The 14812-nt window shown below is 39.8% G+C and overlaps 2 protein-coding genes across 3 annotated transcripts in view; one reads left to right on the top strand and one right to left on the bottom strand.

Moving 5' to 3' along the window:
- Nucleotides 1-345: 345 nt before the first annotated feature.
- LOC114566379 (putative protein TPRXL) lies at nucleotides 346-7191 on the top strand. The gene is made up of 3 exons (XM_028594781.1): nucleotides 346-372; nucleotides 4718-6061; nucleotides 6544-7191. The coding sequence occupies exon 2, from the start codon at nucleotides 4756-4758 to the stop codon at nucleotides 5965-5967; it is 1212 nt and encodes a 403-aa protein (XP_028450582.1). The 5' UTR covers nucleotides 346-372; nucleotides 4718-4755; the 3' UTR covers nucleotides 5968-6061; nucleotides 6544-7191.
- A 5554-nt stretch (nucleotides 7192-12745) lies between these two features.
- gria4b (glutamate receptor, ionotropic, AMPA 4b) overlaps nucleotides 12746-14812 on the bottom strand; it is a 123830-nt gene continuing 121763 nt past the window's right edge. For both annotated transcript variants that reach the window (XM_028594487.1, XM_028594488.1), the window contains exon 16: nucleotides 12746-14758. In XM_028594487.1, the coding sequence (XP_028450288.1) occupies nucleotides 14594-14758 (165 nt within the window). In that variant the 3' untranslated portion in view covers nucleotides 12746-14593. The remainder of the gene's footprint in view (nucleotides 14759-14812) is intronic.

Genomic DNA, 14812 nt, shown 5'->3' with positions numbered 1-14812 from the left:
CTCTTTGATAACGTCTTTTGTAGAATCTGTATCGTTTATCAAACCTATTCTGACTATTCTTAAAGATTTCTAATAATTTCTTCCTTTCTATATTATTATGTAAGCACTTCAGAAACATATTTTCTGTTTTATGCATAGATTGCCACAATTCTTTTAACTCTTTGTTCCAATAAGGTTTCATATTGAATGTCTTTTTTGTAACATTGTAGTTGTCTCCATCTTTAATATAAGACTCTATATCTTCTTTAATCAATTTACAAAGGCTGACATACCAGTTATCTAGATTTTCTTGTTCTCTAAAACATAATTGTATATCATTCTTAATTTTCAGAAGGGTTGATTGCTGTAAACTGGACGATAAGAAGTTAACAGGTAAAATCCTGCTGACTTTCCTTTTTGTGGATGAATTTTGTAAACTCTCCTGATAAGCTACATGACAATGAGCCTCAGTCTTTCTAAGAAATTGTAACCACAGTAAAGAATGATCTGGGACTCTGCTTCTTTCTCCAATCAAATTCATACAATTTGCCATTTTAATTAATTGATTTGAAACTAAAACGTACAGCTAGCTAAGTTAGCTTTAGTTGATACCATTAGCTTTTCCCAAACGATCAAAAAAATCAACTGGGAAGTACAAACCGTGAGTGTAATGAAGAATTAATTATTTCAGGCTTAGTAAAAATATAAGCAGTGAGTGTTATAAAGACTTATTTCATTCAGACTTACCAGAAATACTGTAGACTACGATCACCGGAGACCTCCGTTGACCGCAGCAGTAGGTTCAGCTTTGAATGTCGGCGTGTGATTGGTAGTCTGCGGTCAAGAATCCCACGTTTCCAATTGGTAATCTACAGTCAAACGGAGCGATTTAATTGGGGGAGACTACGGTCAGTCGACGAATCAGAACGCGTAACTGAACGTACACTTTGCACAACGGTAGACTCAACTTCTGCTTTTATTTAAAATCAAAAACAAAACAAAGCAACAGAACTACAGTGGCACACAGAGTTTCTTTCAAAACAATCCTTTGGAGAGGTAAGTCGCACTTTACAGCAGAGCTGAAACTACTTTTTTACTCAACTATTTCTCTTAAAGAGCAATGTGCAGGTTGAATTCATAACTGAATTAATACTTAATGTTGTCTGAAGAGGTCTTTTAAAAACACATAAGTAGAAATTGCTATGTTACACAAACCCTAAAGCAGAAATTTGATGAAAGGGTGCCCATTTTTAATCTAGGCTCTGAAATAGCCTTTCCCGCTAGCAACGCGTCATATGACGTAGGCAGAGGTAAACAATAGGTTGTGCTCCTGCTCGCTTCTCACTCTACAGTGGTGAGAGAGAGCGAGATATAGATAAAGTTTTAGTCATAATGGTAAATTATTGTGTTTGTGCTGGTTGCACAAAGTCCAGTCTGTCACGAAATCGTGTACATAATTTTCCTTGCAGGAAAAGCAAGGTTTTTCGTTTTTGGGTGCGTTTTGTGCAGGTGAAGAGAGCAGACTCCACTGCCGCGTCTGTCACCACACACTCGGTCGTTTGAGAGTTAGTTATAGACCTGGAGCCGTATTTTGTTGGGGAAGGAGTACATTTACTTTCCTCACATGTTTCTGTCAAATAAATATATTTTTTCATCAGTTAGCTATATTCCAGCTATCAGATGTGCTGTCTGTGATCAGGAGATGCAAATGCATTTTGTCTCTTATAATAATTTTAATTATTAAATGTTGCATTACGTGTTGCCTAAATTGCATGTGCAAAAAATTGACTGCATGTGTAGTGTTTCCTTGCACTCGAAGACACTTTAAATTGACCAAGAAGAAATTTCTATACTCTTTGAATTGACTAGCTAGCTGAGAGGTTTGCAGTCCCTGCACTTGTGACATTCTGCAGCTTCTATCACAGATCACATGTGAATTAAAGATTATTTCTCAAACATATGACTAAATACGTCCTGTTTTAAAATTATCTGTGGGTTGTTGATCTAAAACAAAAATGTCTTGTTGTGTTACAGTGAAGGTGTCTTTTGAGATAGCTAGTTGTAGAAAACACTGCTTTCATTGTAGTGTTTTTATTATTTGTATTATTCTTACTTAATAGTAGAAATATTGTCAATAATTTGTCTTGTTATTTTTCAAAAAGTTATTTTTCAAAAAGTTATTTTTCAAAAAGTTATTTTTCAAAAAGTTATTTTTCAAAAAGTTATTTTTCAAAAAGTTATTTTTATTCGCGATCGCATGTAGAAAAACAACACTACCCATAATCCTAAGCGTTGCAACGACGTCATTGTTTGGTCCAAGTCGCTGTTGCCATGGAAATGTTTACAGTACCATGTACCCGTCGGTACCCGTGAACGGCGAGAGCGAGCAACTACAATAGAAGTCTATGATAGTTTCAAAATGTTTTTTTTAGCGCCGAATCCATTATCACTGACCACCGTAGTGTATCTATGACTGACCACCACCTAGGGCTGGGCGATATGGACCAAAAGTCATATCCCGATATATTTTGGCTGAATATCGATATACGATATATATCCCGATATTTTTTTCCGCAAAGTGAGAGCAAATGTTCAGTCAAAGCCAAAATCAAATATGACATGTCACAAGTAGTTTCATAGAAACAGTTGCAAAATCAAATAAATAATAAACCGGTTTCTTCACCTGGTTCATGATTAAATGCTCAGCTGTTCAAATAATAAAATGTAAACCTAAATATTGTATAACAGGAGTACCTTTTTTGAAATCAAAGCTCCATATTTGTGATTCGTTCCAAAGGTCAATTAAGCTTTTGATATTAATATAATCTACTTTGTTCAAAATGTAATGCCTCATGCCTGTAAGCCTAGGTTTATAGTCCCATTCTTCCACTTGATACTGCTTCCACTTAAGTAAACTAAAAGATGAACTATCGACTACAAAACAAAGAAACTAATTAATGTGTTAATACAAAGAATATTTATTATGATCGGTTCACAGATCTGAGTCCAAACGGAAACTTCACCCTTCTGAACTAAGAGTTTCTGCTTCAAGGTGAAGTTTAAAACAGACTGAAATGTCCAGGCTCATTCCTCCACTATCTATTTCTGTATGTATTTATGCGTTACATGTCATTTTAACGGGCAGTGAGCTCCAGATCCTGCAGCCGCAGACGGTCTCTGCTGCCCCGCTGTAGCTTCTCTCCGTCCGCCTGCCACCGGCAAACTTAGTGGAACTTTCCGCCGATATCGACATACAGGTCGTCCTGGACTACGTGTAAGATCCTACCGATCACCACTCTGTCTTTGGCTGGTCCGATCTGGATCAGCGGGGACCGGCGCAGCAGCGAGGCAAAGCTATGTTTTTCCCGGGGGAAGAGACGCTGCGGCCGGCCACGGAGCTCTCAGCCTTCCGCTGCCGCCGGAGCTCAGATTGCTGGTCGAAGGAGGCATACATAATCATAAAACACATTGTCACCTGTTAAATGTTATTCATTGTTGTTTGTTCTTTTCATTTCCTCTATCGAACATAATTAAGCAGTACAAAAGTCCGGCATCTTTAGCGTTGATCTGAATGCTTCGGACCCCTGTTCCAAGATGGCGGCGGTTTTGACGTATGTTTAGAACCTCAAGGCGACATCTGTGTATATATCTATGGGAGTAAGGATCACATTTGAACTATATCGATATATGCGATATGGTCTAATTCCATATCTCATTTAAAAATATATTGATATATTTTTTATATCGATATATCGCCCAGCCCTACCACCACCAAGATAAAAGAAAATGAATCGCGGCACGAAACCATACTGTCTATGCAGGAAACGACCAAAGGGGGGAGCCGAGAAAAAGAGAGAGAAAACGGTTGGCTTCTGGTGAAAAATATGCTAAATTAATTGATATATTTTCCAAACAAAAAGAGTGTGTTGCTTCAGCTAATATTAACGTTAGCAGCTGCATATTTTGGTGAAACTGTTGTAATTTGAACTGTAGCCGTGCATTGCTCTTTCCGTGTTTTGGTGGAGCAGTTGTATTATGTAGCTAGCTAGCTAGCTACTGTGCTAACGTCGAGCCGTTGTATTTGTGCTGGCTGTGCCTTTAGTGGAGCGTATCATGTCGTAGCACCGCCACCTAGTGGTCTGCAGATGCTTCAAGATGTTAAACTGTTGTCGGCACCTTTTTGCTTTTTATGTTGTTGTTTTTTGGTATGTTTTATGACATTTGTGTGACGTTGGTGCATAGAAATAAAATGGCATGATGGCAGTTTATACCTTAACATGGCAACGGTACACCTTTCTGCTACGTTGATTTGAATGGAAATGGCCTTTCTATCCATTTTTATTTCTATGGGTTGGTGTGGTTTGAAAATAGGGCCTGTGTGTTGCAAATGCCTGTAGCCTACTAGTTGCAGCTATAGTATGTCAATGGATATATGTACTGTTTATGTGTCTGACATACATTAATCCTTGATTGATTTATTTGAAAGTACATTATACTGTAGTCTGAAGTCTATATAATATAAGTATTATTATTATTATTCTAAGGGATATTTGTCGCAGACCTTTTTCATTTTTTATCAAGCACAGTGCAATAATGATGTGTGACCAGATAAATATTTCTCAGTTTATTTAAGTTAAGTTAGAAGGTTTAGTTAAGTGAAATAACTTGCTTAGTGTGCTGCTTGAAACAATAATGTGATTATCAGTGAAGTAATTGCTGTGTGTGTTTGTACTTGCAGTTTCACAACGCCAGTATACAACAAAAATCATTGAGAAAATGTTTAGATCCATTTTTGGACAAAACTTCTTTACAAGACCTCGGTCTTCTGGAGATATGGACTCTTCTTCGAAGAAGTCCAAACGAAGGAGTGAGAGACCTTCGTCTCCTGAAGACCTCAACCCTTCTAACATTGTGAAGGAGCGCAGAGAAAGGGGTGAGGGCCCTTTGTCTTGTGCAGAAAATCAGCCCTCTATCACCAGGCAGCAAGAACAAAGGGATGTGAGCTCTTTGTTCATCGTGGGCACCAACCCTTCTAACATCATGAAGGAGGGCAGGCGAAAGGGTGAGAGCCCTTTGTCTTGTGCAGAACACAAGCCCTCTACCACCAGGCAGCAAGCATGGAGGGGTGAGAGCCCTTCGTCGTCATCTTCTGAAGATGACCAGCGTTGTACCACCAGGCTGCAAGTTCGAAGGTTTGAGAGCCCTTCTTCCTCTTCATCCTCCGAAGACAAGCAGCCTACTACTCCAAGGCGGCAGCAAGCATGGAGGGGTAAGAGCCCTTCATCGTCATCTTCTGAAGATGACCAGCGTTGTACCACCAGGCTGCGAGTACGAAGGTTTGAGAGCCCTTCCTTTTTATCCTCTGAAGACAAGCAGCCTACTACTCGGAGGCGGCAGCAAGCATGGAGGGGTGAGAGCCTTTTGTCGTCATCTTCTGAAGATGACCAGCGTTCTACCTTAAGGCAGCAAGTACGAAGGGATGTAAGCTCTCTGTTCATTGTGGGCACCAACCCTTCTGCCATCATGAAGGAGAGCAGGCAAAGGGGAGAGAGCTCTTTGTCTTCCTCTTCTAAAGAGGATGAGCCTTCTACCACCAGGCAGCGAGTACAAAGGTTTGAGAGCCCTTCCTCTTCATCCTCCGAAGACAAGCAGCCTACTACTCCAAGGCGGCAGCAAGCATGGAGAGGTGAGAGCCCTTCGTCGTCATCTTCTGAAGATGACCAGCGTTATACCACCAGGCTGCGAGTACGAAGGGATGTGAGCTCTTTGTTCTTCGTAGGCACAAACATGAAGGAGCGCAGGCGAAAGGGTGAGAGCCCTTTGTCTTGTGCAGAAAACACGCCCTCTACCACTAGTGCAAGAAAGGAGAGGGAGATCATTGAAAGAGAAAAGCAGCATTTGGAGGAGGAGGGTTTAAAAAGAGAGAGGGGTGAAAAGATGAAGAGAAAGAACCAGGAGAAGGAGAGGAAAATGTTTAGTGTGCGTTAAAGAATGTACATTTGGTGGCTCAATGGCAAGATAGACAACATTGCCAGGGACATCCAATCGACCTTTGTGGATGAGAGCTACCTCCTGCGTCATGGTAAGAAAGTAAATTTACATTTTGTCACATAAAATGTCATGCATGTATATGTATAGCCTCCTTTTAGATCACAGTAGATCAGTGGTGGAACAAGTATTCAGTTTCTTCAGTGGTAAAAGTTCCAACACCACTATTAAAAAAAAGAAAAAACTCTGTTACAAGTAAAAGTCCTTCATTTAAAGTCCTAAAAAGTGAAATTATTATTCACTAAATTCATTGAAAGTAAGTAAAAGTAGTCGGAAAACCTGCCCATGTGACTAATACAGGCTAATTACATTACATTGAACCGTTACAATGAAACACACAAGGTGTGTTAATTAGAGGTGTTAGCTAAGATATATCTTATCTCACTTATGGCGCCAGGCCAACATGTATTTTTAACAACTTGCAACAAAACAAATATGTTGATTATTTCCTTTTGGGACGGGTGTGAGTGTACAGCTGGACTCCAGACTTAACCTTTTATATGCTTTTGGTTACAGATCCCCTCAGAAATCCAGAGAAAATGGCAGAAAAAGAGCGGCTGCTTGACCGAAGGAGGGAGCTGGTCATGTACAAACGCAGACAAGAATTTAAGGTGGAGAGGGAAGTGAGGAAGCAATGACTGAAGGTAGAGAGGAAGGAAATAAATGCGAAGAAGATGGAGAATATCTCTGAGTTATGCAGCAACTCAGAATACCAATGCCAATCAGGTCACATATATATATATATATATATATATCAATTAAGATAAAAGTAGAGCAATCAGAAAAATGGCACCAAATAGAGAGAGGTAATTGAGGGAGACGGCAAGCATTTCAGATTTGTCAAAACAGAAGTAAAGAAAAGTAAAATATTCTTTTAAAACATTAGCAACCACCGTCAATTATCCTTGTAACCACATGATAACACCCTAGATGTTGGCTTTAATTTAGTTATACAGTCAAAGAGCATTGTGCAAATAACAATGTCCTAACTTAATGCCACCTGACCCAATCTAATTCATCCTAACCTAGGCTAATTTAACCAAGGTTAGCCCAACACCTATCCTAATTTAGCTTTGGTTAGGCTCTGGCAGAGACCTTAGGGTTAGGGTTAGACCCTAAAGACAGTAGAAAGAAGAAAGTAAGGCAAGAATAGGTTGAAAATAGTAATAAAACTTAGAAAAAAAACAGTAGAAAGAAGGAAGGCAACACTAGGGCGACAAAAGTGAAAAATTCAAATAGCCTAAGCGACAAACTTTGAAAATAGCAGAATAAAACTTTGAAAAAAGAGACAAAAACTTTGAAGAAGAGCGCCCGGATAGCTCAGTTGGTAGAGCGGGCGCCCATATATAGAGGTTTACTCCTTGACGCAGCGAGCTGGGGTTTGACTCCGACCTGCGGCCCTTTGCTGCATGTCATTCCCCCCTCTCTCTTCCCTTTCATGTCTTCAGCTGTCCTGTAGAAATAAAGGCTGAAAATGGCCCAAAAAAAAATAACTTCGAAGATAAAAAGGCAGTAGAAAAAAAGTAAGGAAGAAAGGCAAGAATAGGTCAGAACAAGCATCAAAACCTTAAAAAATAAAAAAAAAAGTGACAAACTTCAGAAACAGCGACAAAAACGTTGAAAAAAAAAGACAGTAGAAGTAACTACAGTCTTAAAACTGAAAAACATGCAAAAAATGTTGCGTACCCCCTGCAGTTCTCCAAAATACCCCTAGGGGTACACGTACCCCCATTTCAGAAACACTGGATTAGATCAATGGCTCACAGGTGGAGTGGGTCCTGAGTCCCGAGGAGACTTAATAATAGATTTAATAATAGATTTTATTTGTAATGCACTTTACATTTGGAGTAAATCTCAAAGTGCTACAGTTAAGATCGTAAAAGCATGGTAAAAACATCAATATAAAATACAAATAGACAGCGCAATGACTTGCAGGGTTAATTAAAACTCATAAGTTCTGCTAAATAGAAATGTTTTTAGTCGTTTTTTTAAAAGTCTCAATAGTTTGAGGTGCCCACCGATGGTCGGGTAAGGCGTTCCAGATCGGAGGAGCGGCAGAACAGAAAGCCCGATAACCAACGGTGCTGAGCTTAGTCCTGGGGGGAAGGATGCGGTTTGAGTTTGTTGAATGGAGGGAATCGAGTTGTAGTTAGAGGGGTGAGTAGTTCTTTCAGATGGGGGGAAGGCATTTCCATAGATGCACTGGTGGGTAAGGATTATATTCAATCGTGGCAGAACCAGTTTTTCAGCCTCTACTAAGGTGAGTGCCCTCCAGGAGGCGCTACAGGAGCCTCTGTTCCAGCCCCCCCCCTGCTGCTCAGTGCTCCTTTGTTTGGTTCGTGCTTCATGATGAAGATGAGAACAGGTAAACAGTCCAACCCATTTTAACGTTTCATTGCATTGATTCAGATGTAGATTGTATTCATCTTTTGTTTAGAAGTTTCTTTTTTATCATAAGGAGCTTTTTATACTTATATTTTAAGTTAAAGTAGCAATACCACAGTGTAAAAATACTCCATTAGAAGTAAAAGTACTCATTATAAAAAAATTGACAATATATGATACCTTATGAAAGTGAATTATCATTGCAGATGGTGAGTAAGCAGCATTGTATTGTTGTAGCTAGTCGACAGGTAGCTCATGTCACGCCCCGGCCTGCTGTGACTTCTGCACGGTGACAGTCTGTGTGTGTGTGTGTGTGTGTGTGTGTGTGTGTGTGTGTGTGTGTGTGTGTGTGAGAATGTGTTTTCGTTTATTTCTTCATTTTGTTATGCCTGCCGTGTGTTTGGTGTTCTTGGTTTTTTCTCTCTCTGTCTGTGTTTCTGTTCCCGCCTACATGTTCCACAGAGTGGAAGCGCCCCTGCTACTCATCCTGCTCCATCATCTGCCTTCAGATGCCAGTCTGACTTTCCTGTCCCTGCCGGATTGTTGCTGACCACTGAGTATGCTCTTTCACCAGCCTTCTAGAGTTGGATCTAGTCTAGTTTGTTGTTGTTGTACTTCCCTGTCTGCTCCGCTCCCTGACGGGACTAACTGGAAGATCTCTGTTCTCAGAAATAACCCCCCCTTCAGAGTCCTCTGCTGCCAATAGCCACGCACTGGAACAGCAAGTCTGCAGCCGCACTGAGGAACACAGCCCAGCACCCCCACTGCCGGTCCAGCCATCTTCGGACCCAGCACCCCCATCTGCCAGTCCAGCCATCTTCGGACCCAGCACCCCCACTGCCAGTCCAGCCATCTTCGGACCCAGGACCCCCACTGCCAGTCCAGCCATCTTCGGACCCAGCACCCCCATCTGCCAGTCCCCATCTGCTGCCAGTCCAGCCATCTTCGGACCCAGCACCCCCACTGCCAGTCCAGCCATCTTCGGACCCAGGACCCCCACTGCCAGTCCAGCCATCTTCGGACCCAGCACACCCATCTGCCAGTCCAGCCATCTTCAGACCCAGCACCCCCACTGCCAGTCCAGCCATCTTCAGACCCAGCGCCCCCATCTGCCAGTCCAGCCATCTTCAGACCCAGCGCCCCCATCTGCCAGTCCAGCCATCTTCAGACCCAGCGCCCCCATCTGCCAGTCCAGCCATCTTCGGACCCAGCACCCCCATTGCCAGCCCACACTGGGCTGGCAATGGTTAAGTGTAACTTTTTTGAAGTAACTATACCAACAACTGGGAATTGTATTCTGTTTTTGAGACACTAAATATAATTAAGGTCCCTTTGGGAGCTCAGTAGTGAATATGGGACAAAATAAACATCTGGAAAATCTTCAAGAAGATATCTGAAGCGGATGATGATGATGATGATGATGATGATGGAACAAAAGCAAACTCAGTGTTTTTACAGATAAATATGATTATTCTTCTGTGTTTGTACTGAGTTGCATCCAGTTAACTCATATAAATAACCATAACAATGAAGCTGAATCACCTCAGAATTAAAGATTAAAGTATAAGCAGCATTGTAATGTTGTAGCTAGATGGAACAAATGCTAATGAGTTATTTTTGGTAGTTTAATCAATATTAATGCATCATATTTCATAAAAATATATAATTTGTATGTGAAACATTAAAGGCCACACTTTAATTGACGTCTCCCTCATCATTCTGTTGGAAACTTAGCCAGTTATTTTTAGTGTGTAAAGTCTGGTGATGTCAATGAATTTCAAAGCATAGCTCCACTCAACTTTGCACACAAAATGTGAGATTGGCTTCTAAAATATGATGTATTACAGAATATAACAATTAGTCAATTAATCAATGCAACTTATTAATAGAAAATTAATTGGCTCCTATTTTGATAGTTGTTGAAGTCATTTATTAGGCATAAATGCCATGTCAACATGTCATGGTTCTACTTTTCCAGCTTTTAATTAGACTATTTTAATAATCTTCATTTATTTGGAATGATTTTGAGGATTAAACTGGCGGTTTGACAAAATAAGCATTGCATAGTGTCAGTGTGGGCTCTGGGTAATTGTGATTTCCAAACTATACAACTTAAACACACATGTTCAAAAGTGATAAATGAACAATAAGTCATTACGTTTCAAGTAGTGACAAACCAAGGCAAGTTTATTCTGACCGAAAAAGTTAAGCGTTAGCTTATTAGAGCTATGACTTTTCATTCATTATTTAGTATAGTTCCCTTTAGATTACACACCGAGAATGAAAGAAGTAAACAAAAAAATATTTGTGTGTCATAAGCTAAATACCCCCAAAAGTCTGGATATACTTGTGCAAAGACTTAGAAAAGTCTCCGAAAAGTCACTGTCTTCCAGGCCAGATAACTAAACTTCTAGAAGTGCTAACGTTAGAAAGACACCAAACATATTGCCTGAAAGCTGGAGCTCTATGGCTACAAGCTACAAACAAGATATGAAGCTGGGTTTAAAGGTCAACAAATACACTGTAATTCCATGATGGATGAAGTATATATATATATATATATATATATATATATATATATATATATATATATATATATATATATATATATATATATATATATATATATGTATATAAATATTGTTTTTTCGCAGGCAGGCGACAGTGCCGACCTGGTAGTTAGGGAAATGCACTTAGTTACATTCCAGCACTGCCAGTGGGGGTCAGCTGTACCAAAGTACAAATTTCCTCAACGTGATTGGGTGACATTTTGCAGGTGTGTGCAGGTGCGCTGTAGTGGACAAATATGTAAATATCTGAATGAATTCAGGGTCTCTCCCAAGTGGTCAAACTATTTTGTGAGCACTAGCAGGGGCATCGGACTGGGGATAAAACCAATACTCATTACCAGGATAAGGGAAACAATTGGTAACTGACTTCTTTTCATAGAAAGGTGAGCACAAACTAAAAAACAAAATCCATGGTCCTAAACTGCTTGAATATCTCCGATTCCTTGTTTTGTACATAATTACCAAAATGCAATAACACAATTGGCCCCAAAAAATCTGCAGGGAAATACACATACAATTTGAATTGCATCACCTGAGAATTGCATCACCTGAGAACCACTACTATGACCACATTTTAAAACCTAAAAGCTACAATAGGCAACAATTGAGTGTTAAATTAGCACCATGTGTCAATTAATCTACAAATTAAAACTGCAGTCGTGAATCTTAACAATAGTTAATAATAGTCAATGAACAATAGTTAGGTGACCATATGTACATAAAAAAATTGCCAAAGATAATATTTATAATTTACATACGTAGTGTTGCTGAGAAATCAACTGCCTTTTAGATTATAAAATAGATTATGAGGCTTCATCTCATGGCAATCTGCTTGTTTAATTACATTTGTTTGTGTGAAAGTGGAATTTTGGGCCTGATGGTGGCGCTAAAAGCCCCTTTTAACAGTTCTCTCTATCTCTGTGCACTGTGTACATGTGTATGCCTTATACCTGGTGCGATATTGGGTAATTAGATTAAACACAAATAATATATAAGCGAAGGTTAAAGCTACGTTAACACACAGGGACCATCCTCAAAATGAGATAATAAAGTAGCACAGACTTCAAAGGAATAGTTCAACATTTTGGGAAATTTCATTATTGTTTTTTTATTTTTTTACACAACTTAGAAGAGAAAATCGATACCACACTCAGGTCTACAGCTTAGCTTAGCATTAACAGTGGAAGAAGGGTGAAACAGCTAGCCTGGTATTGTCTGCAGGTTAAAACAAAAAATCCCTCACCATCACCTCTAAAGTGCACTATTTAACATTTTATATCTTGTTTGTTAAAACTGTACAACATCCATCCATCCATCCATCCTGTTTTCACAGGGAGATTATATGGTGGACTACTTTTTGGCTGGGAGTAGTGCCTTGCTGGAAGAATACGTGTCTCTGTTTCCAAAAATGTCAAACTATTCCTTTAAGTCCTTATAATGTCACTTGATATTGGGTTTAAGCGGTGTATATTTCCAACCAAAGTGACATCAATCAAATTGTTACAAACCAATTGCGACACAGCAATTCAGAGGCTTTTGGTGGTCCCTGGAAAGTTAGTTACCTTGCATGGCTTGTAATCCAGCCTTGATCAAGGGGTCACCAAAAACTTCAGGATTCATCCTCTCGGGACCATACATATTAATACAAAGTATCATGACAATCTGTCACTAGTTGACATATTTTGCTCGCAGGACACAAACACCAACATCAACCATGCTCCTCTGTTCCTGCTCCACGTCAAATGATGACAGTACAATGCAACTTGAAATTAGTTTTTACTTAAAAAAGATCAAAATAAAGATGTACAATTGAACCAAAATAAGACGCCATATTACACTTTAGCTCTAAAGACGGATGGCAGGACAAAAAAAAGGCATGACCTGAAATATTTCAGCTGGTTTCTCTGCTGCAAACGTCGCTGTCCGGCCACAAACGTGTGTACGGGAATGGACCGGATGAGAACTAGAAATAAACCAAAACACTAAAACCAAAACCACAGCCATCGTCGGCTGGTGCTGCTGAAGATGTGGCTTTTTGTATCCTATTGCAGATTGTCCTTCTATTTTCCCCAAAAAAAGAGAGATGAGGACACTTTAGTCAGCGAGACTGGAGCAAATACATTTCTGTACAGTGTGTCCAGCCTCCCCGGAGGATCCACAGTGTTTCAATAAGGAAGGGCTCTATAATCATTGCTCAACATACAAACAGTGGCTTCATCAGTTCGGGTTCGACGTCTTACTGGAAATAGCATAGCCATTTCAAATAACATAGTGAGTGATAAATGGCATTTATTTTATTTTATTTTGCATCATGGTTTCGACTTGTCTCCACACAAATAATGGTCTAAAAGATCTACCCAGATAGCACTGGACTGTCGACATTTAAAACCAGGAGACAGACAGTTTCTTTTTAATTTCTCCGTACAAAAAATAGATCAAAGAATGAAAAAAAATAGTTATATTCTGACTGCGGAAACTTGATTTATAAAGCTCTACTCATGAGCAACTCTCTGGGTCTACGTCTGCACAGTGAGGGGTGTGGTTTAAGGATTGGGGGTGGAGCTACTTAACATTCATTGTTGAATATATTAATGAATTTGTATGTAACAGGTATCAGAATATTTGGGCAGTTGATACCCCTTCACATTAAGAGTTTGAATGTTCCTATATAATACAGTTAAGTATTCAACACAACAGATTTTAACGCTGCTTCCCACGTCTCCTCCTTCAAGTGGCATCATCTTTTTCATTATTGCGATGAATAAAATCTTTAAAGATGATTTACAAAAAAAGAAAGGTCTGTCTGTCCACTACATTATCTGCTATGTACATCTGTTTAAAAAGCAAGCATGTTACACAGTAGTCCCTTTGTACAGCTAAAGTCTTCATTTTCTTTTTCATGGAATATACATATTTACTTATTTTCACAGTTTCCTATATTTGCTCATTTATTCAATATCAATTAATTTAATTTCTGTTATTATGAATACAAATATTTTTCATCATATCTTGATGGCACTGGGCTACAACTCTCCCAGTGTCACTTGTTGATATCTAGTGTGATTGTTGTCTATTGAACGCTGCTCATGTCTGTGTAGCAAATATTGTTCAGTTTGAAAAACAATCTTGATTGTAGTTCAGTTTGTTTGCCAATTCACAGCAATCCAAAAAAAAAAAAGCACAGTTTTGAGTTTCAAGTTTACAGTTTTCTGGTCTTCGTCTTTATCATATACCATGATATTACTCAAGTTCCTCTTCCCCATCACTGGAGTGGTAAAGGTTGAATGGCTCCAGTGGATTCCCATGACCTTTGATTCAAACATACGCTTCTGTGTGGCCACACAGTAAAAAATAAAAATAAAAATCAAGATTGTTCTGCCTCTGGTTGCCACAGATTTCGGAGAGAAATCATTAAGCCACAACAAGTCGTACCTCAGACAGTGGGATTTGTTATCAGCGCCTCTGTCGGTGCCGTCTCGCCCACTGGAGGTGACCCGTTGGGTGTGTGAATCCTGTTTCTTCGTGGTAAGTTTCCGGTTGTTTTTGTGGACGGTGTGATTATTGTTTTTTTTCTTGTTATTGAAATAAGGCACTTGAGAGGTTTTTGGTTTTCACGGGAGCTCGGAGGAGACCAGGGCAAGGCCGGAGCTTTGGCGGAGGGGAGGCCCGGTGTGGATGGCCTTGGGACAGTCGGGCGTCAGCACCCGTCCGTTCTCCCCGACGCTGCCTGTGATGGACAGACGGGCCTTGTTCCTCATGGCTTCTGTAAATGTTAGCTGAGGAGAGAAATAAAGAGATTTTGTGTAGGAGCAGGTAGAAAATAATAATAA

Source organism: Perca flavescens, chromosome 13 (assembly GCF_004354835.1).
Source record: "Perca flavescens isolate YP-PL-M2 chromosome 13, PFLA_1.0, whole genome shotgun sequence".
Taxonomy (NCBI): domain Eukaryota; kingdom Metazoa; phylum Chordata; class Actinopteri; order Perciformes; family Percidae; genus Perca; species Perca flavescens.
Note: the sequence above shows the minus strand (reverse complement) of the source record. Positions and strands in the feature narration are given on the sequence as shown.